The 26,029-nt window shown below is 40.6% G+C and overlaps 1 protein-coding gene and 1 pseudogene across 1 annotated transcript in view; one reads left to right on the top strand and one right to left on the bottom strand.

Moving 5' to 3' along the window:
- Positions 1-7,394: 7,394 nt before the first annotated feature.
- Positions 7,395-26,029, top strand: part of MTMR7 (myotubularin related protein 7) — a 109,290-nt gene continuing 90,655 nt past the window's right edge. Inside the window, exon 1 of the mRNA XM_077144379.1 lies at positions 7,395-7,442. Within this exon, the coding sequence (XP_077000494.1) occupies positions 7,419-7,442 (24 nt within the window). The 5' untranslated portion in view covers positions 7,395-7,418. The remainder of the gene's footprint in view (positions 7,443-26,029) is intronic.
- On the bottom strand, positions 23,123-24,801 carry LOC143669581 (putative ribosome biogenesis protein RLP24 pseudogene; annotated as a pseudogene).

Genomic DNA, 26,029 nt, shown 5'->3' with positions numbered 1-26,029 from the left:
CTTTGACCCATGACACCATGACATGTTTATTGACTGTGAGTTGTTTTTATTTGAAATCACCTTTTTTAAATGCACATTTTTGTAACTATTGAAATATGTAATGCAAAATACTTGTAACGTATTAACAACTCCGAGGTGGGGTGGACTGAATTATGTACCCGGGTTTGAACACCTTTTCACTCTTGTCCCATATTCTCATGGGTGTGGACCCACTGTAAATAGTATCTCTTGAAGAAGTTACTTCAGAGATATAGTAACGTCTACTGAATTAAAGCCCAACCTGAAGCTTTAATCGGATTACTGAAGCCCTTTATGAGAGAATGAAATTCAGACATAGAGAAAGCCGTGGAAGAAACCAGAAGTCAACAGTATCCAGAGGAGAAAGGAGGAACTGTAGCCATATGCATTGCCACATGACAGAAAAGCCAAGAACTGAGGATTGCTGGCCTCTGGCTCCAGAATACCACAGTCTTTGAGGAGAAAGTGTCATCTTCCTGGATGCCTCCAGTTTGGATTTCTCCTAGCCCCAAACCATGAGCCAATAAATCCCAACCCATTGTAATTAAGTCAATCCATTGCATGGTATTTGTTTTAGTACCAGGGAAATTGAGACACAAAGAAAATTAAAATCATTCACAAAGCTGCCACCCAGATATAATTGTTATTGTGTCTGTTACTTTCTTCAATTTTCTTTCTCTTTACCTTCATACACACATACACACACAGTTGGAGACACAACTGACATCATAATATATATACAGTTTTGAATTCTGCTTTTCTGTCTTAAAATATTTTCATGAGTATTTTTCTACGTGATTAAGCACTCTGTTTAATTCATTTTTTATTTTCACAGAATGAAAACAAAATTCTAGTATTGCACAAAGATACATCCAGTAAGAAAACTTCGAAAAATCTTATAAAACTATAAAATCTTAGCCAACTTTAACCACAACCAATAAAATTTACTTCCCACAAGACTTCTACAACTTTCTATATCCATCCATTTTGTCCTCCACATTTCTGTTTCCCATCCTGCAACAATCAGTTATTTTACTTTTGGGGAAAAATGTTTAATTCATATCATATCCCATATATGGCCTCATCACACTTTAATAATCTTATTTATTTTTGATATTTATTGCTTCTAAATTTTCATTGTTTTGAATATGATGGAGTTGGATTGGAACTTTCAGATGATGAGGTTAGGTTAAAAACAGAAACAAAGCCCTGTCCCCCAGGGTCCACTGGAATGTAATTATTTTCACGAAGGCTGAAGAAGAGCTTCTTGAAATGCAAAAACTTGAAGCCTGTACACACATTTGCACATGTCTGTAGATTGAGGGATGGCAGCTAGATACGAAGCTGCATCACAAATGTCTCCAACTCCGTTCAAAGAATGAAATGCATCACAAGTGAAAATGGGATCAAACATGAAGAGCAAATTCTAGCATCAGGGCTTGATGTCAGAGGGAGAGTGGTGATTCTGGGTATGACCTGCTGTCTATGCTTATGCTTTGTGGGTGATGGCGACATGCACAGAGCCCCAAACTCTGAAACTTGGATGACCCAGAAGCTCCAATGCTGGACAAGCCTTCACTAAGCCCAGTAAGAACATCTTCACTTTCATTTCACAAGAATTATCTGCATTGGATGGAGGGATCTCTGGCATGGGCATATGGTGGCAGAATTTGCAATTTCACAAACATTGGAGAGAGCATGTTTTTAGCACTACATGGCAACAACGACCACGGTGAAAATAGCAGTGCTGGCAACCACAATGGCCAACGCTATGGGAGACAAGTCCCAGTTTAGGACTGGCACGTGAACAAAGCTCCTGCAGCTCAGGGCTGAGAAGGCCCAGCTTGGCTCACCATGGAGGGGAAAGAAAAAGCTCTTGTGCTCTGCAACCTGGGCAATTTTGAATAGGAAATTCTCCAAATTGAGTGTCATTTTGATTTTCGAAGTGTGAAGGCTGAGACAGCATTTCATCTTCCTCTACACTGAGTGCACTGGCAACATGACAGGTGAAGAAAACATCTTTGAGTGCTCACTGTGTCTGCTGCAGGGAATCCTAATCCAATTAGCAGAAGACGCCAGGATTGGTTTATGTATTTATATGGTGGTTTCCCTGGAAATACTAGAAGGAGAAGGACTTTATAAAAAAAAAAAAAAAAAGGAGGCTTAGGGCTGGTGAGATTTCGGGTATTAAGATTCATGTAAATGCCTTTGTATTCATAAATCCACAGAGCCTACAATATTCGGATTTCATAAATTATGTTGTGATAAATATCTGTAACAATTTGGAGACTATTTAAAAACACAGCTTGTTCACAGAGTATGTGTTCTTTTTATGCTGCCTGAGAGTTTCCTTTCTGGTCCTAGAAAAAGTGCCGAACAGCCTACAATCAATGCAGGGCCTGTTTTCTACATTTGGCATCGGACTAGGCGAAAAAGGACGTTGCTACTTTGCACCATTGGTTTTACAAAAACCCAGAAATTGAAGATGACCTTTTTTTCACCAGGCAGAACTCCCAATGCAGCTCTAACCCTTTCATCTGACATACTTCTAGCTGAGGTTGTGCGTGAACGGAGATATGTTCCCTCTTCCACATAAAATGGGGACCACTTGGCAGTGACAGTGACAAATAAGATTTTATTGCATTTGTAATCTTTAGCAACCCCACCTCCCACCCGAGGAAACAGTGTTTGGCTTCACTGCCAAGTCAGAAGTTTTACATGTCTCAGGAGAAATGTTAGTATTCCGGAAAAATCCTTGCAAGTGTTTAATGAGTTTCCAAATCTCTTCAGGCCCCACTGAAGATCACAGGATTTGGGGAAAGTTCCCAGTTAGTATCAAGTTTTTATTTCAAAATTCCTGAAGCAATATTATCTGCAGCTAGACTATCTATGTGATAAAAGTTTCTGAAGAAGTTTGGTGAGGCATAGTCAAGTATTTAGGTTTGACATATGCACTGCATTCTTAGAGCACTTCAAAGACATTATCAACCCCTTTTAAAAATCAGAAATACAGAAGGGAAGATAGTATTGACTCTCTCTCAGATTACTCTTCTCTATAAAGTCAGTATAGGCTATGCAATGCTACAGTAATAAATCAACCTTTATATCTCAGTGGCTTCACAGAACAACCCCCCCAAAAAAGAGATGTTTTTCACAAGCTAATCTGCTGGGCTCCCTTAGTAGCTCCCTTCTAAGTAATGGCTCAGAGATACAGCCTGTTTCTGTCTTAACTCCTTTCAGACTAATGTTGAATAGTTTTGAAACACTGTCACTTCATGTAGAGAGAGTGAATGCATCATCATCATTTTCTCCTTTACCCCACGTGTACCCTCCAGATCATCAGGATAGGGCAAGAGAGAGCTGAAGCAGCAGATAGGGTTTTGGGAGGGCTTCTGTCACTTCTCACAGTCCGTTGGCCAAAACTGGTCACAAATCCTCAGCCAGCAGTAAGGGGACTGAGAAGTGTAGTGGTCTCCTAGGTACTCAGGAGACAGGAGAACTAAGTACTGGTGTACAAAAGTAATGTCTGCCACCTGCACAAACTCAAAACTCACAGAAACATGAGATCCTGATGATAAAATGAGGACAACCTTGATATATGCCTTGGAAAGGGAAGAAGTCCATTGAGTACGTAGGTAACTGGGTCTTAACCCTACTGTCTGATTTTGCTTGATGGTGAAAACGTTTTTGTTGAGATATACCTATTTTTCACCCAGGATTCACAAATACTAGAGCAACAGTTCATATTCCAACCCATTGGAAATGGGCTGACAGTGTAAATCTGAGTATGGATCTAACCATAAATTACATGGAGTTAGAAAAATTGGCTTTTTTCTCCCTTTTTCACTTCTTGGCCCTGGGGTCAAGAAGATGGAGAAATTTATGCTCTATGAAGACTCAAGAGATGTGACATCCATTCAAAGGGTCCAGACACACAAAATAGCAAACTTGAAGAGCATGGCATATGATCCCAATTCTATCCACTATTTTGTTGAAGTTGGAGGGAAACATAGGAAGCAGACTGTGCTGGTTTGAAAGGAAGTATGCCCCCTAAGAAAAGCCATGTTTTAATATAAATCCCATTTCTTAAAGGTAGAATAATCTCTATTCAATACTGTATATTTGAAACTGTGATGAGATCATCTCCCTGGTTGATGTGATTTAGTTAAGAATGGTTGTTAAACTGGATTAGGGGATGACATGTCTCCACCCATTTGAGTGGGTCTTGATTAGTTTCTGAAGTCCTATCAAAGAGGAAACATTTTGGAGAATGAGAGATTCAGAGAGATTCAGAGAGAGCAGAGAATGCTGCAGCACCACGAAGCAGAGAGTCCACCAGCCAGTGACCTTTGGAGATGAAGAAGGAAAATGCCTCCCGGGGAGCTTCACGAAACAGGAAGCCAGGAGAAGACGCTAGCAGATGATGCCGTACTCGCCATGTGCTCTTCCAGATGAGAGAGAAACCCTGACCGTGTTCACCACGTGCCTTTCCATATGAGAGAGAAACCCTGACTGTGTTCACCATGTGTCTTTCCAGATGAGAGAGAAACCCTGAACTTCATCGGTCTTCTTGAACCAAGGTATCTTTCCCTGGATGCCTTAGATTGGACATTTCTGTAGACTTGTTTTAACTGGGACATTTTCTCAGACTTAGAACTGTAGTCTGGCAACTCATTAAATTCCCCTTTTAAAAGCCATTCTGTTTCTGGTATATTGCATTCCGGCAGCTAGCAAACTAGAACACAGACCAATTTCCTTGAAGCTCCCTTTGGCATTTCCACATGTTGTGTCACCATTTTAATTGGTGTACCTTTCATTTCTTTGGTTATCCACATCACAACCTCAGAACTTAGTATCCTTCTCCTCTGGGTCTCTCTTTAATCTTCTCGCACCTGGTGATCCATGGTTCCTTGCACATGGCCAGTGGCCAATACCAATGTTTCTTGAATGGATGGATGGCTCAATTTATGTTTTTCCCCAACTTGTTAGCCATTTCAGTAAAGTCTCCTGGCTCCCTCACCTCCCTGTCCTCCAACTCTTCAATCTCTTCCGCCCTGCTGGGTTGTGGTTCAGAGAAGCAGTGTAGCTTGGAGACATGAGGCAGTGTCAGCACCCGAGAGCGCAGAGTAATTGTCAAGGGGTCAACACAGTTTGTGATATCATCTGGAAAGTAATGGAGAATGGGGGACCAGTAAGGAGGATTCCTTGAAGGATTCTTGGTTAGATCAAGCCAAAATGCTTGTTTATAAGGATTCCTTTTCCTATTTTCATTTTATTTCTAGATCATTCTGTTATATTATCCTAATAAATTGAATATAATTATTAATTCATTTTCACTAATGCTGATATGATGACTGTGATTAACATAAGATATATTCTAAAATTAATCTTTGAATTTTTTCCTTAGTATTAAGTTATTCAGGCTTATGGCTATTTACCTACTAATTAGAGTTTTAGGTGCCTTCTTTTTTTGACCCATGCTAATAAAAACAATTCAGAAGACACACGCAGAAATTACTCACCAAGTAAATTCTTAATTAGCTGACCAATAGAGGATAGAAGAATCCTGGAAACTCGTAATTCCAAAATCTTTATCTCACTTAAGAATGAATCCATAAAACAGATACAAGATTCCTATCTTGATAAAATTTGGAGGTTGAAGAAGTTATGTGACCACTTAGGCAGGTGTATTAGTTTCCTAAGGCTGATGTAGCAAATTGTCACAAACTTGATGACTCAGAACAACAGAAATTTATTCTCCTATGTTCTGGACGCCAGAAATCTGAACTCAAGAGGTCAACAACATTGGTTCCCTCTGGAGGCGCTGTGGAAGAATCTGTTCCATGACTCTTTCCTAACTTCTGGAAAAGTATGGTATGTCTTGGCTCCAGGCTGCATAATTCCAATCTCTGCCTCTCTCTTCACATGTCCTACTTCTCTCTGTATGTTTCTGTCTTCTCCTTTTCTCTTTCTTATAAGGACTATTGCCATTGGATTTAGGACCCACCTGGAAAATCCAGGATGATCTCATCTTGGGATCCTTACACCTGCAAAGTCCCTTATTCCTAATAAGATCGAATTATGTTTGTTTCTGGTGATCATATCCTTTGAAGGATACAGTTGAGCCCACTCCAGCAAGTGGCTCTCTTGTTTCATAAAGGAGAAGACTAAGGCCAAGTGAGAGTTAAATCAGTGCTCTTTACTCTCTCCCTGTAGTTCTAGCATGAAGAAGAAATTATACCCTTGGATTAGTTTCTTCCTATGCAGAGGGTGGTTTATGGCACTTGTCTTAATTGCTCCCAGAGATGTAGGAGGATGAAATGAGAGATGTGTGAAGGGGAGCTGGACATTTTCAACTATATTCAACACTGTATTTATTAAACAAGCATTTTTTGGAAGCCTGCAATACAACTACCAGGCATTGAACAAAAAAGAGACGAAAGAATTGACCAAACTAGCAATTAAGTTACAATCCAGTCGGAAAGAGAAATGAGTAAGAGCTAGGAAAAAAAAAATGAGTAGATGTTATTTCAAGAACTATGTACGGTTTTACAAAATTTCAGTTATGGGAGAGTCTTGTACAAGGAAAAGAGTGGGGAGCATTTCTTCTCTTTGGCTTTTGCCAATGGCAACAATTACTATTAATATCATAGAAATGAGACTGATACTCATAATGGACACTTTGTATCGGCGTCTTTCAGCTCATTTAGAGTTAAGAGAAGATCGCAAACGAGTACCCAACGTGTTGTGCCAAAGGAAAGCTCCCACAAGTTCCAAAAGCCAAGTCGCGGGTAGATGTGAGATGCCTGATTACCGCACCTACGAGGGCGTCAAAACAGTCGCCTGTTACTTCCACCCTCACGCTAAATGCCATGCCGCCTGCTCCTGCGCTGAAATCTGCAGATGGAGACCACTAGGCCCACCGGATCTGGAGTGCACGCAGCAGAAAAGTTTTCAGCCACCCCTAGCCTCCGATCCCTGGAAGGCTGACCCCGGGCGCGGTGGCGCAGCACGTGTTCCCATCTGTCCTCCAAGAGGCCGCGCCCTACAAAAGGCCCTCATTGTGTCTTGGGGAACAGCAGCCCCTCAGTAATTCTCCGGCTGTTCCTCCTAAAAGGAAGCGAGCGGATGTCGCTCCGGTGACCCCAGCGGGGGCCGAGGTGGGGCGGCTGCAGGGGCGGCGCGTGGCAGCGCAAAGCGCGCTCGGGGGCCGCGCGGGCGCCGCGGAGTGGGAGGCGGGGGTGGGTCCCGCGGGCCGCACCTGGAGGCGGAGCCCAGCCCCGCGGCCCGCCTCGCTCCTCCGCCCCTGCCCCGCGCCCCGCGCCCCGCCCGCCGTGCTGCTGACGCGGGCAGGTGCGTGAGGCCGCGCCCGCCGAGGAGCCTGCAGACGTGGGCTCGCCATGGAGCACATCCGCACGCCCAAGGTTGGTGGGATTGGCGCGGGTGGAGGAGGGCGAGGAGGAGGAGGGCGAGGAGGAGGAGGAGGAGAAGGAAGAGGAAGAGGAGGAGGAAGGTGGAGGGATGCTGAGCAGGCGGGAGGCCAGGCTTCCGCAGGGCTGGAACTGCAGGCGAGCGACCGGGGAGGAGGCGGCGCCAGAGCATCTCCCGATCCGCGTACGGGGCTCCTCTGTTTGCAGCTTCCTCACGGGCCTTGATCAACGTTGGATCAAACCTTTTGTCCTCGGGGATGCGCAGTGGGCGCGGGAGTTAGACCGGAGGGGCCCCAATTGTGTGCCTAGGGGCGGACGGCTGATAAACGCTTCCTTTTTTGTCCAAGCACTAGGTTCCCCCCCCCCCCCCGCCCCTCCCCTGATGGCTGCTCTGAGCTGGTGAAAGGGAGGCGACCCTTTCTGATGTCAGGTGCAAGGAAAAAGAATTATGTGCAGATGGATTGAAGTGTTTTGAATCTAGAGGCTTAAGCTCGGCCTACCCCTTTCCCGTGGTCAGGCTAGCAGCAACAGTAGACACGCAACTAATGATTGTGGCTGGCAGTAAATTGAAGGATGGTATGAATTTTTTCCATCTTCTTGCTTTTTCTTTGCGGAGAAGGGCGCAGCTGTCAGATTGGTATGCGTTGATGTATTTTAAATATCACCGGCCTTTGCCACTCGAGAGAAGTAGCACAGGCCTTGATCGTGGCAGATGACACTGGAGCGGGCCAGTGTGTCCCGAGCCTTCCCACTTGTAGTTGTACTGGTAATATAATTTAGAATGAAAAAGTTTATCAGCATTCTGGTCTGATAAAAACCCTAAACTAGTGAAAAAAATGTTTTAAAGGCCACTTGGCGATTTCTTATTACTGCCGCCATTGCCTCTTGCTTTACTAGATTGATTCCGGTCTTCAAAATCTAGGCCGCTGTCAGCTCTCCTGGGTGGTCAGAAGCACCAGGAACGCTTCTCATTTCTCAGGGGTGATTGCTTTGCCTTATGTCCAGCAAGAAGAATGTCTTCCGAAATTCTGGAATGGTTCCCAAGTATCTCTTTGAAAAAGCAGCTGCTACATGATCTCATGTCAGTGGAAGAATAAATCATTTAGTTTGCTAGAGAATGTCAGTTTCAACAATAACTTTAAATTGCATTGATTTTGCCACTACGGAAGTAAATTGTTGCTTCACAATCGGAAAATTGTAAACTTAGAACTAAGTGCCATAAACCGCAAGCTAGGTGGCTCAGAGCTTTCAGGGTTTAAGTGGTACTAAATAATTTATTCCAGAAAGACGAATTTAACTCACGGACTTCCTTTGCCCTTGCCAAGAGCATCCGTTATCTTTCACGATGAAGGGGACGCTGTATAAAAAAAAAACTCTGATGTGAATACCAGTTATAAGAATGATAGGGTGGGGTGCAGGGGTGGTTCAGTGATAGAATGCTCTCCTTCCATAGAGGAGACCTGTGTTCGATTCCTGGACCATGTACCCCCCCCCCAAAAAAAATGATAGGGTGACATGGCTCTGGATGCCATTTCCGTTTAGAACGTGAATTTTGGTAGAAAAGATCTACTCTTTATTCCAGCTCACACTGTACAAAGCCGTGAATGTAAAGCTGAGCAGCTGCAAATAAGAGTCTCACTTACTCTTAAAATTGACTTTTCACAAATAGCCCCTGTGCATCGCAGTATATTACATCAGAAATTCCCCTCAACTAGGCAATGGAAAGAGATGGGGAGAAATGGGGAATCATCTGAAGTGTCATTGAACCAAGGGTCATTAACATTTAGGATAATGCAGATGGAAACAATCTGAACCCACTGAGGTCGGATGGATTGGCTTCATATTTTCATTCATTTCATTCCACAAAGCGTTCGAGAACTTCTCCTGTGCCAGACTCTGTGTTAAGTGTTGTGAGCACAAAGATGAGTAAGAATTGGTCCTGCTGTCGAGGAATTTACAGTCTGGAAGGGGAGGCATTGTAGATTTGAGGAGAGGGGAGGGTCATCTGTACCATAAAGGCTGAGGGAAATCTTAGGAGAGCTGAGTCTTAAGAGGAGTCTTGGAGGCCAGAAGCATTTGAGATAGCTGTCATACCATTGTGTAAATGTGATATACCGTAATAAAAAATGGCAATCTCAGAGAAGCTTAAAACAATCACAGTGATAAGGACAGAAGTGATTCCTTGAGGTTAAACAACATCCTCCTTTTATTTTTCATTTGTAAGGGTAAATTAATCTTCACAGTATGAATGCAAAAGAGAACAAGACTATTTATAGAGCATGTGCATAAATATATAAACGTGAATGGTCATATTCATCTATATTGTTTGCTTCCGTTCGACTCTGGGGGAACTGAATAGGTAGGTTGCCTTGAATTTCACACTGTGGATTTGAAGCAACAAATCCTGGATTTCACACTGTGGATTTGAAGCAACATTTAACATGTGGGTTGCAGGGTGGGGGGTGAGTTTAAGAGGAAAAGAAGTGTTTCCATTGTGGTACAAGGAAAAGTCATTCATTTACTCTTTACAAACTTTAATATCTATCACGGCCTCCATGTTCTCTCTCAGTCTCTGGAGTACAGTTTAAGGAGACAGATGTACGTGAATAACCTGGAATGCTTTGCACATATTTCTTATGTGTATGTGTTTAACGGAAGCCTTCAACAGAACATATGCTAAGCAGAGTGCCTCCTTCTTAGAATGGCTCTTCCGAAAGGGGAAAAAATGTTCCAAGACCAATTTAGTTTGTAGTTGGGTCAGAGTCAGGACGTGTATCACTACAATAGGGTCCTACTTCATCAGGCGGTTTCCTTTACCGCTTTGAAACTTTGCTGGTCTTTGTTCTTCCTAAAGCTTAGGGATAATTTGGGTTCAAGTACATGGAAAGGCTTCAAGACCCTTATAAATGGCTTTAAATGTTTGTAAGATTTCATAGCGTAGTGGACTGATGCTAATGTATTTAGGATCCTGGCTGAGTAATCTCAGATTTGTATGCTTTGGCATTTCTAGAAGGCACATTTCCCACGTGTACAACTTTGTGTTATAAAATAGAATATGTGGTGTATTACTTAGGGTCCTCTAGAGAAACAGAATCAACAGGGAACACTCGCAGATACAAAATTTATAAAAGTGTCTCACGTGACTGTGGGAACACAGAGTCCAAAATCTGCAGGGCAGGCTGTGAAGCTGATGATTCCGATGGAGGGTTTGGACTCCACAGGAGAGGCTCACCAGCCGAAGCAGGAAGAGAGCCTATCTCTTCTGAATCCTCCTTAAAAGGCTTGCAGTGATTAGATTAAGCATCTCTCATTGCAGAAGACATTTGCCTTGGCTGATTACAAATGAAATCAGCTATGGATATAGCTGACATGATCATGATTTAATTCTATGAAATGTCCTCATTGCAACAGACAGACCAGCACTTGCCCAACCAGGCAAACAGGTACCAACACTTGGCCAAGTTGACGCATGAACCTGACCATGGCAAGTGGGAACCCCCCAAACTCCAAGACAGACCTTGAAAATGTCTACCGCTTTAGTCCTAGCCATGGCCTAATAGCTTCCTCATTGGTCTCCTAGCTTTCTCTTGCTTTTCTCTAATCCGTTGTCCATGGAGGAACCTGCGTGATGTTTCTATGCCACGGATCGATCATGGCACTTCTAGGCTAAAATTCTTGGGTGGTTTCCTTTTGGTTTCCAGGATATTGAAGGAAAACCCCCAGCCTGGCCTGCAGGCCTCCACCTACCTCCCCAGCTTCATTTTGCCCGCCTCACTTCTTCACCACCCTCTGATCACAACCAGCCTTGGGCCTTCTAGGATTCTCACGGGTGCTGAGTTCTTTTCTGCCTCAGGACTTTTCCACCTGAAGGACCACTCTTATCCTCACTTTTCACCTTGTGAAATCACTCATCTTTCTAGTTTCAAATTAAATATGATTTCCTCAGAGAGGTTGTTGCCCAACTCCCCCATCTAAATTAGATCTTCCAGTGATATTCTATCCTGAAACTCCGCATTTCCCCCTTCTGCTCCTCATTACACTTTTTCTATTTATTTGAGTGATCATTTGTTTAATGTCAGGCTCCTTTGTTAGACCAGAAGCCCCAGAAGGGGTGGGGGCAGATATTGTTAACCCCGTGTCCCTAGTACCAAGGGAACATGTAGTAAATAAAATAATAATTGAATAATTGAAGGAATGAATAACTCTGATTTTTAGCACCTCAATTTTTAGAATTTACTTTACTAATCTAGATCTCATGTGCCTTGTACTCATGACTTGGCTGTCTTGTGAATATTTTAATAGCATGAATGTTAATTACTTGGCATGACAGTGTATCATATCATATATCTGTATCTATATCTATCTATCTATATATAAATAATATATATATGTGGTGGTTATATGTTGTTTATGGAAAAGAAATTCACATAATGCAAAATTCACCATTTTGACCATATTAAAGTGTACAATTCAGTGGTTTTTAGCACAGCCATAATATTGTACAGCCTTTGTCACTCTAATTCCAGAATTTCTCATCACTGCAGAAAGAAACCCCATGCCCATTGAGCAGTCATTCCTCGTTCCCTTTCTCCCCAGTCCCTGGCAACCACTAATCTACTTTCTGTGTCCAGAGATTTACCTATTCTGGACATTTAATATAAATAGAATCATATGATATGTGGCCTTTTGTGTCTGGCTCCTTTCACTTAGCATAATATTTTCAAGGTTCATGCGTATTGTAATATGTGACAGTGCTTTATTCCTTTTTATGGCTGAATCATATTCTATTGTGTGGAATTACCACATTTTGTTTATTCAGTTGTTGGACATTTGGGTAGTTTCTACCTTTTGGCTATTATGAATAATGCTGCTGTGAGCATTTGTGTGCAACTTTTTGGGTAAACATGATTTCCTTTTTTTGGGGCATGTAGTTAGGAGTGGAATTACTGGGCCCAATGATAACTATATTTAACTTTGAGGAACTTGTGATTGGATCTGATATATTGCCAACTAAATCCTACCTCTTCATGTGCCTCCAACAAAATGGAATGATTTATATTACAGAGTATGTAGTTTGGAAATAACTATAAATGGTGTGAAAGGATAGGTTTATACCAAAAGGGAATGTGGATTTTATTATTATACATTTCAACCATTTCTTATGGAGTTATGAAGGCATATCAGGCATCTGAGGAGAAAACGGGCTAAAATCATGTTTGAATCTCCTCTGAACCAAGTGGTCAGGAGGCATGAACTTCAAACCTCTGATGCAGAGACCTCATTGCCTCCACTGGCAGTCTGTAATGACTGTGGGTGATTCTAGTTGTTAAGAAGTTTTCTTTATGCTTAGTCAAAATCTCTCTCACCATTGTTTTCAGTATTGGGTCTAGCTCTGTTCCTTGGAATATTACTCAATACATCCGTTCTCCTCCTAGGAAATAGCCCTTAAAGAATTTGGTACTGTAGATGGTTTGATTGAATGTCATAAGTACTTGGAATCTCAGGTAGGACGTGAGATTTTGTTGGTTTGTCCAGAGTGATGCCCCGATGAATCCCAGAGTGATTTGATCAGTGACTGGAAAAGTATTTGCAAGCCCCCTTCGGGGAATGGTAGGAGTGGGGAGAAATTCAACTTCCCCAAGTTGAATTCTTGATATTCTCACAAGCAGTGTGGACAACCAAAGCTATAGGCTGAGCCCCCAGTCTTGGGGTTTGTTCATATGAAACTTAACCCCACAAAGGATAGGTCAAGTCTACTTAAAATTTAGGCCTAAGAGTCACCCCCAAGAGAGCCTCTTTTGTTGCTCAGATGTGGCCTCTCTCTCCAGCCAACATGACGAGCAGTCTCGCCACCCTCCCCCTCTCTGCGTGGGACATGACTCCCAGGGGTGTGGACCTTCCTGGCAACGTGGGACAGAAATCCTGGAATGAGCTGAGACTCAGCATCAACGGACTGAGAAAAACCCTAGAATGAGCTGACAATTAACATCAAGGGATTGAGAGAACCTTCTTGACCAAAGGGGGAAGAGTGAAATGAGACTGTCAATGGCTGAGAGATTCCAAACAGAGTCGAGAGGTTATCCTGGAGGTTATTCTTATGCATTAAGTAGATATCACCTTTTTGTTCAAGATGTAGTGGAGAGGCTGGAGGGAACTGTCTGAAAATGTAGTGCTGTGTTCCAGTAGCCATGTTTCTTGATGGTGATTGAACAATGATATAGCTTTCACAATGAGACTCTGTGAATGTGAAAACCTTGTGTCTGATGCTCCTTTTAGCTACTATATCAACAGAAGAGTAGAACATATGGAATAAAAATAAATAATAGGGGGAACAAATGTTAAAATAAATTTAGTTTGAAATGCTAGTGGTAAATGAAAGTGAGGGGTAAGGGGTATGGTATGTATAACTTTTTTTTCTCTAGTATCGTTTTATTTCCTTTTCTGTTGTCTTTTTATTTCTTTTTCTAAATTGATGCAAATATTCTAAGAAATGATGAATATGCAACCATGTGATGATATTAAGAATTACGGATTGTATATGTAGAATGGAATGATATCTTAATGTTTTGTTAATTTTTTTTAATTAATAAAAAAAGTTTTAAAAAAAAGAATTTGGTACTGTTCCCTAACCCTTGGTAGTATTCCCTAAACTCTCCCTTCTACCTGTATACTTAGCTTAACACCCTATATTGTGGCAGCCAATCAGTGATTTGGTTTTGAGTCCCCTTGCTGTCCTGGTTTCTTTACTCACTGAGTCATGGATGCTTATCAGTTACTTTAGGTGTGGTTGAATTGGAAGAGAGAAGAACCTTGTCTTTGTATTTAGCACACAGCCACATTTCTGTGGCCTTCAGGTGAGCTTATTGTGGGCCAAAACCCTTAGGTTGTCTTCACATATTGTGCTATGAGATTGTCTCCCATGCCTTTTCCTTGAATGATAGTATCTTACACTTATCTCTCTGGATTCTTATCTCGTTGTATTTAGTCTATTGCTTAATCCATTACTCTCTTTCTGGATCCTGAAACACATCTATGAATCCTCTGGATTTGGTGCCGTCTTCTATCTAGTGAGCTTGCCATCCATTACCATCCATTTTCTCATCCAACAAAGAAACCAGGTTAGACTGATCTGATTTCTTAGTGATTTAGCCACGTACCCCTCATCTCTCAGGATCTTGATCCTGATAGCAGATTTTATAGTTTGGTACCAGCTACTATTTGATAACCTCACCCTCTACCACCTCTCTAAAGAGCTCATCAAAGAAAGAAATGAGGTGGTCTAAAGTGATGGCTAAGTGAATCCATGATGTTCCTGCTGATTGATGGGTTTCTTTTTTAGGTTCATATGAAGTTCCATTAAAGGAAGCATTTTAAAATCTTGACTAGAATTAATATCAAGCTCACCAATTAGTAATTTAAGAAATCCCCTATCCCCCCGCATTTAGAAATAGTGATCTCATTTGCAAGTTCCCTCTGTGATGGAGAGAGGTCAATAGAATGAAGAGAAGATTGACCTCTGTGACACTTACCACCGTAACACCATCAGCATTAAGTGTTGTCTCTTCTTTTATCTTCATTTAACAATAATATTTTCAAAGTTGTAAAAGTAATACAGAACTGAGGAAATTAACCACTATTAATGTTTGCACATATTTCCTTCTTGCAATTTCGACATTGCATGATACACAAACTATTTGTTTGGTTGTTTACTTAGAATGTGAGATCAAAAACTCAATTTTTTTTTCCACCCAATTCAATTTTGTAGTATGTTTCTTTTAACTTGCCTTGAAAGTGGTCTTCAAGAACATACTTTTAGAAGAGTATGTGCTCTTTATCCTGTGGAAGCATCATTATCACCTTATTACACTTTCCCTAGTTAAAGGCCATTATGAATTATATTGAACATCTTGTTCATTAATTATTATCTGTAATCTGTTAACTCCTGTAGGATAGGGTCCCAGATGGAATTACTATGTAAAAGAAGATGAATTTTTTTATGGTTGATATATTTTATCAAATGGCTTTCTAAAAAGGTTCTATCAATTTACGTTTTCAGTACTTGTATGGAGTATATTTGCCAGTTTAAAGGGTAGACCAGCACCTCATTCTTTCATTGCTTTTTTTATTGTTTACTAGTGAAATTGAAAATTTTTAGAACATGTTTGTTTTGTACTTTTCGAAGTTATTTGCTTTTATTTTTTTCCGTTTTAATAATTGCTGATTTTGGTGTGCATGCGTATGTATGTAATAATGGCTTTATTGATATACAGTTCACGTACAATAAAATTCATCCACGTCATTTCTCATGTTTTTGTATATTCACAGAACTTTGTAACCATCACCACTCTCTAATTCCAGAACATTTGATTGCTTCAAAAAGATACCCCAAACCCTCATATCCCCAGCCTCAGCCCCAGGTACCGATTACTTTACTTAGTCTCTATGGGCTTGCCTACTTTGCCTATCTGGATAGTTCATTTAATGGAATCATATGATATGTGTCCTTTTTTCTTTTTTTTTTTTTACATGGGCAGGCACTGGGAATCGAACCCGGGTCCTCTGGCATGGCAGGCAAGCATTCTTGCCTGCTGAGCCACCATGGCCCGCCCGATATGTGACCTTTTGTGGCTTGCTTCTTTCGCTTAGCATAATGCTTTCAAGGTTCAGCCCGATTGTAGCATGTGTAAGAGCTACATTCCTTTTAAGTGCCAGATAATATTCCATTCTATGAATATATCACATTTTATTTACCCATTCATTAATTGATGGGCATGTGAGTGGTTTTGTGGCTACAAGTCCCTTAACAGATATATGACTTACAAGTGTTTCGCCCCATTCTGTGGGTTGTCTTTTCAGTTTCTTGGTGATATTCTTATGAAGCACCAAAGTTTTAAACTATGATGAGGTTTAGTTGATTTTTTCTTTGGTTATTTGTGCTTTAGGTGTCGTATAAAAGAAAGCATTGTCTAATCCGAGATTATGCAGAGCTACACCTATGTTTTTGTTTTAAGAATTTTATAATTTTAGCTCTTATATTTAGGTGTTTGACCATTTTGAATTAATTTTGTATATGTTATGAAGTAGCAGTCCAAATTCATTCTTTTGCATTTGGATATCCTGTTGTTCTTGCACCATTTATTGAAAGGATCATTCTTTCCCCTTGAATGATCTTAGTACTTTTGTCTATAATCAGTTTACTATGGATGCCTGGATTTATGTCTGGATTCTCAGTTCTATTCCATTGATTTATTCTCTCTTTATGCTACTAGCAGATGGTCTTGATTACTCCTTGATCTAGAAGGAATCACTTGCGCTCTCTCCACACTTTAGATTCTTCATCTATAACTAAACATTAACTACATGAGAGGGAGGGTTAAGGTGCATGGAATACATGAGTTTTGTCTTTTTTCTTTTTGTTTCTTTTTTCTGGAGTGATGTAGATGTTCAAAAAATGATCATGGTGATGAAGACACAATTATATGATGATTGTGAGCACTGAATGTATACTGCGGATGGACTGCACGTGTGTAACGATTTCTATTTTAAAAAATTTTTTTGATTTTAAAAATATTTACTGCAATGGCGTTTTATAAATGTTAGCTGTTTTATTTTTTATTATCATCATTATTGCAGAACAAAATGATCACAGGTTTGTGTGCTGAAAGGATTTGTATGAAATTTGAGAATAAAAAGAATTTTTTTAATCCAAACATTTGGCCGCACATTCACCACCTCCCACCTCCTACCCCCCCATCCTCCTCCACACACAATGGGTTTAAATTCTTTTTCTCTGGAGACACTCTACAAAGAGTGTCTTCTTTAACCATCTCCAGTTCACACCCACACTTGAGGACACAGTTTTCTTAATAAAACATTTCTTCACAAATACAGGGACTTTAAGAAAGGTATCAGGTTTGGATCAGAAAGCGTCTGCAGTGGCTTATGTTCCTTGCAGGCAAAGCTTCAAGCTACATGGCCTGGGAGGGTTTTTTTTGGAAGTGGAAGTGTGGAGAAGAAACCAGGAAACACATTTTGACTATTTTGTTTAAGAAAATGACATGGTAATGACTGTGTGGCCATCGAAACCTTCAGAAGGGATGCAATTAAGACATTCCACATCTTAAAATATTTAAATGCTTGCAGGGAATGATAAAGACAGGAAACTGTAGTATCCTCTGTACATCCATTTTTATTAATAAATTCCAACCTCCCCCCAGTGAACTCACATTGTTAACTGACTAGGTTTAGCATCACTGCTGTTCTATCCCTGCTGGCGAACAGTGTCTGGAATGCTCATTTTCACAGAACAGATGTACATATATTTTCTCATCCTTACTTAAAGCTTATTTTTATTGGGTTTTCCATTCTGAACAGGACAACCATGAAATATGCGTGAAATTAAACTTCTCGACCAGATACCCGGAATTCCGTGACTTTGTCAGTGTGATGGTTCAGTTTTGTATTCTTATATTGTACTCAGAGGGAGTCCAAAAGGCTCATTTTGTACCATTTTTCTTAAGCTAGAAACAGTCCAAACTATTTTTTATAGTGCCCTTTCCCCTGGTGGACAGCTAGTTGAAACCTTTGGGAGTAAAAGTACTTCCCAGGACATAAAGCCAACTGTTCCCCCCACAGCCACTTAAAATAGCTTAAAAATAACTCCTACTTAAGTTTTGTGGCAGGCTACGACAGCTTCATAAAAATTCTATGTTTACTTTTCTCCTCTTTTTCATTTATTAAAACAACACTGCTTATCACAGATTCCCAGAGAAATAAATTTATCCCCAAGCTATCAAAGAAAGCTGTCAATTTTGTTCTTTAGTACATGCAGCAAAGTACAGGTATTTAGAATATTCAAGGTACAGTTGACTTCCACACTGATGATGGACAGGGGGTGGGTCAAAAACACTGTTCACCAGTTTGAGTGGTCGGGGGGTTTAAGAAAAGAATTCTGCCTTCTTGAGCTAAGTAGATAGATTGAGAGATGCTATTCAAGCATTCATTTATTCCTGTGTTCATTCAATAGATATTCCTTGAGTGCCTCTTGTATTCCAGGTACTGTTTTAGGTTCTGGGTATTCAGTGGTGAACAAGGATAGAAAGGATAGCTAGTTTCATGGAACTTAATTGCAGTAAAGGAATGAACAACAAAAGATAATGTTGCAGTTCTTTAAAATAGTGTATATGTTTCTGAGATCTTGGCTTACAAGATGTATTCCTGAGATTCTGTCATTTGTCTCTTCTTAACCTCCCAGTTGCTTCCCATCTCACTCATTGTGAAAACCAAAGCCCTAGGGTTGTCCTGGAAGCCTCCATGGGATCTCCTGCCTGTCTTATCTCATCTCCTCCTCTTCTGCCCTCATTGACTGGGTCAGATGTCCATACCTCCTTGTAGTTCCTTGATCATATCAAAGCAGTTCCTGCTCAGGGCCTTGGCATTTGTTGTTTCCTTTGCCTGAAATCTTCTTCTTCCAGGTTTCCCTGTGGCTGGCTCTCCCACCACTTTGGTTCTCTACTGAATTGTCCAACCATCTTATTAGGGAGGGCATCTCTGGACATCCTATGCCTCTCCTGCCAACTGCTTACCCTGCTTCAGCTCCCCCCATCATCTTCTGGAACACACACACACACACACACGTGCATGTGCAAATGCATACACACACACACATGTGCATACACATGCACGTGCAAATGCGTGCATGCATACACACACGAACATATACCCTTCACAAACACACACACACACCACACACCACAGGCAGACATACACACAACACAAATACAAGCATACACACATGCACATACCACAGATATACGCACATACATATACACATTTTCCTTGTTAGCTTATTTATTGCTTCTTTCCCTCTCACCCTCTCTGCAGAGAATGTAAGCTCACGGGAGCAGTGCCCTTGTCCTGCCCACTACACACCCAGAGCAGCATTGGGCACAGAGCAGAGGTACACAGCGAATGTTGGATGAATGAATGGATAAAAGAAATGTGTTAATGGGACTTTGTCCAAGTTTCAGTATCTTCCAACAACTTTGTTTCTTATTCTCTAGCATTCTCTCCACTTTAGCTGCACAGCACCAGTTTTTCATTTTGCAGAGGAAGTTGCGTTTTGTTCTTTGTTTTCTGTACTCGCAACATCTTCCACAACTGAATATTCTTCACTTTCTTGTCTGAAAGTTCAAATTCAGTAATGTAGCATTCCAGTCAGCCACCCCTGTTTTCCACCTACAAGCACTCACATGCTTTGCTTTTGCTGCATTATTCTTTTCTTAAAAATATTTTTATTAAGAAATCTTCACACACATACAGTCTATACTTGATTTACAATCAGTGGCTCACAACATTATGACATAGTTGTGTATTCATCAGCATGATCATTTTTTTAGGACATTTGTATCACTCCAGAAAAAGAAATAAAAAGAAGAAACTCATAATATCACATATCCCTTACCCCTCCGTCATTTTTTCCCCTTACCCCCCCATTATTTATTTATTTATTTACTTACTTACTTATTTATTTATTTATCCCTATTTTTTTACTCATCTGTCCATACCCTGGATAAAGGGAGTATCAGACACAAGGTTTCCACAATCACACAGTTACATTGTAAAAACTGTATCATTATAAAATCATCTTCAAGGAACAAGGCTACTGGAACACAGCTCTACAGTTTCAGGTACTTCCCTCCAGCCACTCCAATACACCATAATCTAAAAAGGGGTAAAGGGGTATCTAAATAATGCATAAAATAACCTCCGGGATAATCTCTTGACTATTTGAAATCTCTCAGCCGCTGAAACTTTATCTCATTTCTCTCTTCTTCCTTTTGGTCAAGAAGGCATTCTCAATCCCTTGATGCCAGATGCTGTTCATCCCCGGAGTCCTGTCCCACATTGCCAGGGAGGTTTACATCCCTGGGAGTCATGTCCCACGTGGGGGGTAAGGGGGCAGGACATTGAGTTCACCTACCAAGTTGACTTAGAGAGAGGGGCCACATCTGAGTAACAAAAGAGGTGCTCCTAATTAATTAAAGACTTATTCTTAATTTTTATTCACTGGACGAACATTTTAGCACAGTCCTTCGATACAAAGGTGAGAAAAAAAAACAAAAAACAAAAACAACCCATGGTGTTTGTTTGCTCTTAAGGGTCCTGCAGTCCGGGGCTGCTGTGCTGCTCTGACGTTATGGTGATGTACCATTTCAGGGGGTCAGTAAGCCAAGGGCTGTGTCTCCTTTTCCTTTTCTCCCGCAGTTCTAGTGTGAGTGTCTGTCTGACATCATAGTGCTGCAAACAAAGTTAGAAGTAAAGTAAGTGATGCATCCCTGGAGAATATACATTCTAGGTAAAAGAGTGCTAAAAATATGTCATGTGCAGCAAGGCGGCAACAAGGAAAATAAATAATAATGAGAAGTGTCACAGCAGCTCAAAGGCGCAGGAGTGCTGCGACCTGGGGTGGTTGCAGATAGCCCTTATAAAGGGACGGGTCTTGGGGCTTAGGCTGGACCGGCACAGGCTCTGCTGGGCAAAGGGAGTCCTCACTGCTCTGGGCAACTTCCTAGTTCGCAGTGAGGAGAGCAGCAGGCCAGGCTTTCCCATTGCACCTCAGATGAGGCCTCCATGTCTTTCTGTCTGCAAGACATCCCATTTTATACCTATTTCCCAGGATGATGGGCTCTTCAGGGCCATATTGCAAGAGGAGAAGGAAAAAAAACATGTGGTGCCAGTTATTGAGTCTGTCTTTGGTGTCTTCAGCACCCAGGGTAGAGACCCGGGAAGGTGTAAATGAGCTGGAAGCTGGCGTTGCCCTGCGGGGATGGGCTGTACCCCTTTTTCCTCTGGCACCAGGAGATGGTGGGAAGGGGTGCATAAGGCTTGACTTTCTCTGTGCCCAGGCTGTCTCTTCTCTTTGGAATAGCAATAAATTCCAGTTGGGACAGCTTGCCTTAAGAAAAATGTTTTCCCACAGTTCCCAAACAGCTCTATCACTTGACAGTTTAGTCCTTTGTTATTATCAGAAACCTGGCAGATTCGGAAGCATTTTAGAATTTTAGAAGTATATTTAAAGGAAAATCTGAACAATAATTCAACCAACCTTCAACTTTCTATGTTACTCCAAAGCAAGAGCTTCTTCTCCCAATATGGTACTGCTTTATTTTTTAAATGCCTTAATTGTTTTTGACTCGACTATCTCCAATAGTCATTCCTTCCGTTTATTCTTTGAGTTACAATGGGCCCAGCATCTGTTCTTAATTTATTTTCCTTTTAATATCTTTATTCCTATTTTTCCTTATTTGTGCTTGTTGAAACGGTATTTGGGGTTGAGGATATTTTAAGATGGTGTTGAAGTAAATCCTGGGATTGTGTCCTCTTGGTCAACACAAATGTTCTTTTAAGCCTACACATCCAGGGTTATCATACCAAAATAAATAAATGAGACTTCTGCAAAACTCTCAGAGGCCTTTTAATTTATGATAGTTGGCTGCCAGCATAACCTTTCTAGTTCTCCCTGAGCACAAATGGGCTCCATTTTCTTTTCTCTGCCTTGTCCAAGAATTTGCAGCACTCTCCTTTCTTAAGTAGCTGATGGCTCTGTGTCACTATTTTAGCTTCATTATCTCCCTCAGGGATTTTTTTTTTTTAGTTTAGTTACTTTAGATGTCAGTCATTGTTAGATGTTGTAACAGTTGTATAGGTGGATGGAACCCAACTGTCTCTCCATTTATGGTACTCTGGCTAACTAAAATGATCAAGATATTTTCCTTACCTTGACCTAAACTGGGGTTTTAAAAAAAATCCTTATTAATATAGGAAGCTTGACTGTTTTTGCTTTTGTTTTGTTTTTTTTTTTTTACTTTAGAAATGATTTTACTTCGTGGCAAATAATGAACCAATGTCTACCCCTAAACTCTTATTTTCCAAAAACCACGGGAGCTTTTGTAAAGAAAGCAACACAGTGCATTTCAAAAGGCACTGGGATTCCTCTGCTTCTAAATTAGTGCCAAGCTGGAAAAAGAAAGCACGTCCTACCAGGAATCTCAAGTTAGTGGAAATTAATAGAGTTTAGTGCCATTTCAGGAAAAGATGACTCAGTGGTCACCCGCAACTGCCTGTCAGGACACTTAAACCAGCATAATTAGGCCTCATTCTACAGTGGCCAAACCCATCTAAGATGCTGGTAAACCAAAACAGGAAATCTTAAAATCGGAAGGAAAGTATTACTTGAGGCCAATTTTCAGACAGATTGTTCATTTCTCATGTAGGCCTCCTTCTTCTATTCAGCATTTGATTTTGCAAAGAAAATATTATTTTATGTATCATTAGCCGTGAATTTTTGCCATTAGTTACTATTTAAATGCTGCCTCAGGCAGTTACACAAATGACAAGACCATTTTGTGTTCTCAGTTCGCCTCTGTAATTATAAACAGAATTTTCACGATTTGCAGAAGTACAGCTTACCAGTGAAGGTTTAAAGTTGAGATACAAGCGAACATCTGTAACATCTGTTTTATAGATAGCAATGTAGGAGACATGGGTTTTTAATTACTTGTCATTTGAGTGACCTCATGTTAAAAAAAAGAAATCAATGATTTAGAAGTTCCAAGTCTCCAGAAGAGATTTTCAAATGCACATGCAGAAATGGTTACAAGACAGTGAGATTTTTAAGAACTGCCTTCCAGGTTCACATCCTGTTGTAATTGCTGTACCATTTTTCCTTGCAGCTGCTTTCCTTTGCATTCAAGGAGAGGCTGGATAAGACGGATGTTTTGTTTGACTTCTTTGATGTCCCAAACTTTCTGTACTCTATTTTTCTTTAACCTGTTTATTATGAGTTTAGCGTGGCGTTTTCTATTTAATTTCTTCGACTCTCTTCATTGCATCAGTAGTTCTATACCATAGCCTTCGCTGGTACTTGACAGGTTCATTTCTACATTTTTCAAGTTCAGATGAATTATCTATTGTAAGCCCTTTGCTGGCTCCTTTCCAGAATGCTTTCGTTCACCTGACCTTGTGAGGATTATGTTACTTTTTCAAGTTTTTATGACGTTTGGATTTACAGAACCTGAGTACCTTATCATCATTGCCGAGAAACATCATGCTGTGGCCAGGATAGATTGGCTCCGAACAGAAATAACATTTTTTAATATGTATTTTGAACCTTATATTTGGCCACAGCCAAAAGCCAAGTTTGAGGGGAAGTGACGCAACCTTGGCTGTTATTTTTCCTTAAAAAGAAATTTCTCAACAACCAAACAAAATATTAACATATCAATTTTTGAATGCTCTGCCGTAGGTTTTTACAGAGCAGTCGAGCTAGTGCAAAAAACAGGACTGCGTAATATACATTAACACTGTAATTCTTTGTTTCGTCCTGTTGAGCAACAGGGACTGCTTTGCTTTTCCGATATTTTTGTGTTAGCGCTCAGTTTTGCGCCCACAAGCTTCTCAAAGCACTTGACTCTCGTTTCTGTTTTTTTAGTTTCATACTTTGTGTGTTTTAAAGTTTCCAAAGAAAAGAAATTTCTCAAAGCCTGTATTTTTCACAGATAGAGCATACCTTCTATATAGGAAATGTTTGATATGCTTGTCAAGTATCCTGTTTTCCATGTTGAGGGAAGAATTGAATTTCCTAGCAAAATTGGAAATAATTCGATTCTTCACTTTGGAATCTGACACACTTAAAATCTTTCTAAGATGCATACAATTCCAAGATCTTTATTTATTTTTAAAGTCCCTTTGTGCAACCGATAGAGCAAAATAGTCTAAATGAACCTATCTATTAGTTCTCTACTTATTTTTGAAATCTGTATCAAGATCCCTGGAACGAACTTTTCTACCAGTATCTACCCCTGGCTTTGGCTAAACCTCTTGGGTTATGAGTCTGTTTCAAACTGATCTTAGTCTTTCCAACTATAAGCCTTCCTACTTCACTTGACCTAGCTGAGACTGGTTCTGTTCAGAGAAAATTCAGTATTTGAGGGGGTAGGGTTGAGGATATAGGTTCATCAAGCTAAGGAGATGTTGGTAGTAGAAGAAAGAGATTGCTTCACATGCATCGATTCAACATATCTTTAAAGAGAAATCAGTGGTGTCTCTCGTATGATATTGGTGACTATTTGGGGAACTTAAGAAGGAACCTGATGAAAAAGTAAGAAAGGACCAGATTGTGGAAGGCACTGACCAGCAGCTGCGGGGAGCCATTGAACTTTGAATAGGGACTGACATGATCAAAGGCATATTGTAGGATGACTGGGTAGCAATAGAGTAGTTTGTGTGCTAGATGCCTACTGCGCTTTGGCTGCCCAACATCCATTCTCTCGGACTCCCTCTGAGGGACCATCTCTACTCTATGCTTATTCTGTGTGTTTTGGGGTTGCATGTACCTCAAATAAACCTCAGAGCACAGTATTCCTTGGACCATATTAACTGGTTAAGGATAAACGTGTGACCCACTGGGATGCAGTGAGACCTGGTTGCCAGGAAGGAGTCAGGTCATTTATCCTGCTGTTCATGGATGCAGTAGGAGGTGAGACTGGGATCTCTCGTACCATTGTGAGCAGAGAGCTGAGAGCTAGCAGAGAGGGGGCCTGGCTGAGATTTGGAGGGTGAGGGGTTGGGTGTTTTGAGCCCCTAGTTATTTTGAGGACAGTCCCACCGGTGACCATTTCAGATACGTGAGACAACAAAATCTGTTTTTGCTTAAGCCATATGAGGTTGAGATTTTTGTCTCTTGCACCTCAGAGTCCTAACAGAGAAAAGTGCAGTCAGATCATCTGTGGGCAGTGTTGCTTTTGATAAATAGTCTGGGTGCTTGGCACAGAGTGGACAGACATTCAGCAAGTTAATGAAATCAATTCAGAAATTAATGAAATTAAAAAGGTTTAAACTGATAGGTGCCAGCTGTCTAATTATCGTTGCATTCTTTCAAAGGTATCTCCTTTTATGATATCTCCAACTGTATTAACCATGCTTTCAAAACCATTTAGCTTCAAAGCAGGATACAATTTTAAAGCAGTTCTTTTTATAAGGCAGAGTGAAAACAGGATTCTTTTCCTGCAGTCTCAGCATGTGAATTCTACTTGCATTTTTCTGTGTTATCCTGAAGATATTTTGTATCTTAATCATGGGTTTTATGAAGCGCAGATCTCTAAATTTCTTCTGGTTACATGTCGTATATTTTCTTGGATTGTGCTCTGTGATTCTTGCCTTTCCCTCAGTCCTTCCCCAATATCTGACCTCTGAATAAAATGGTCCTGGGAAAAGACTTTCACTGGTTTTATAGTTTGAAACAGATTATAATAAGCCTTTGGGGAGAAAGATTGGTGTTCTTGATTTCTCTACCAAATGGCTGAATTAGAAAACTCCTGAATAGCTACCCCCTCTTCTTCTTCTTCTTTTTTTTTTTTAAGAAACTTTATGTAAGTGGAAAAAATAATCTTCTTGGTAAATTGGAACCATTAAATCCTTTTACTGTAATTCTAAATAGTCTGAAGAACCGTGTTTTTATTGCTTCAATATTTCTTCTTATAAGTCAAAGTACTTTGCCAACTATCATTGGTTAATCCATC

The sequence above is a fragment of the Tamandua tetradactyla genome, chromosome 26 (assembly GCF_023851605.1).
Source record: "Tamandua tetradactyla isolate mTamTet1 chromosome 26, mTamTet1.pri, whole genome shotgun sequence".
NCBI classification, from domain to species: Eukaryota; Metazoa; Chordata; class Mammalia; order Pilosa; family Myrmecophagidae; genus Tamandua; species Tamandua tetradactyla.
Note: the sequence above shows the minus strand (reverse complement) of the source record. Positions and strands in the feature narration are given on the sequence as shown.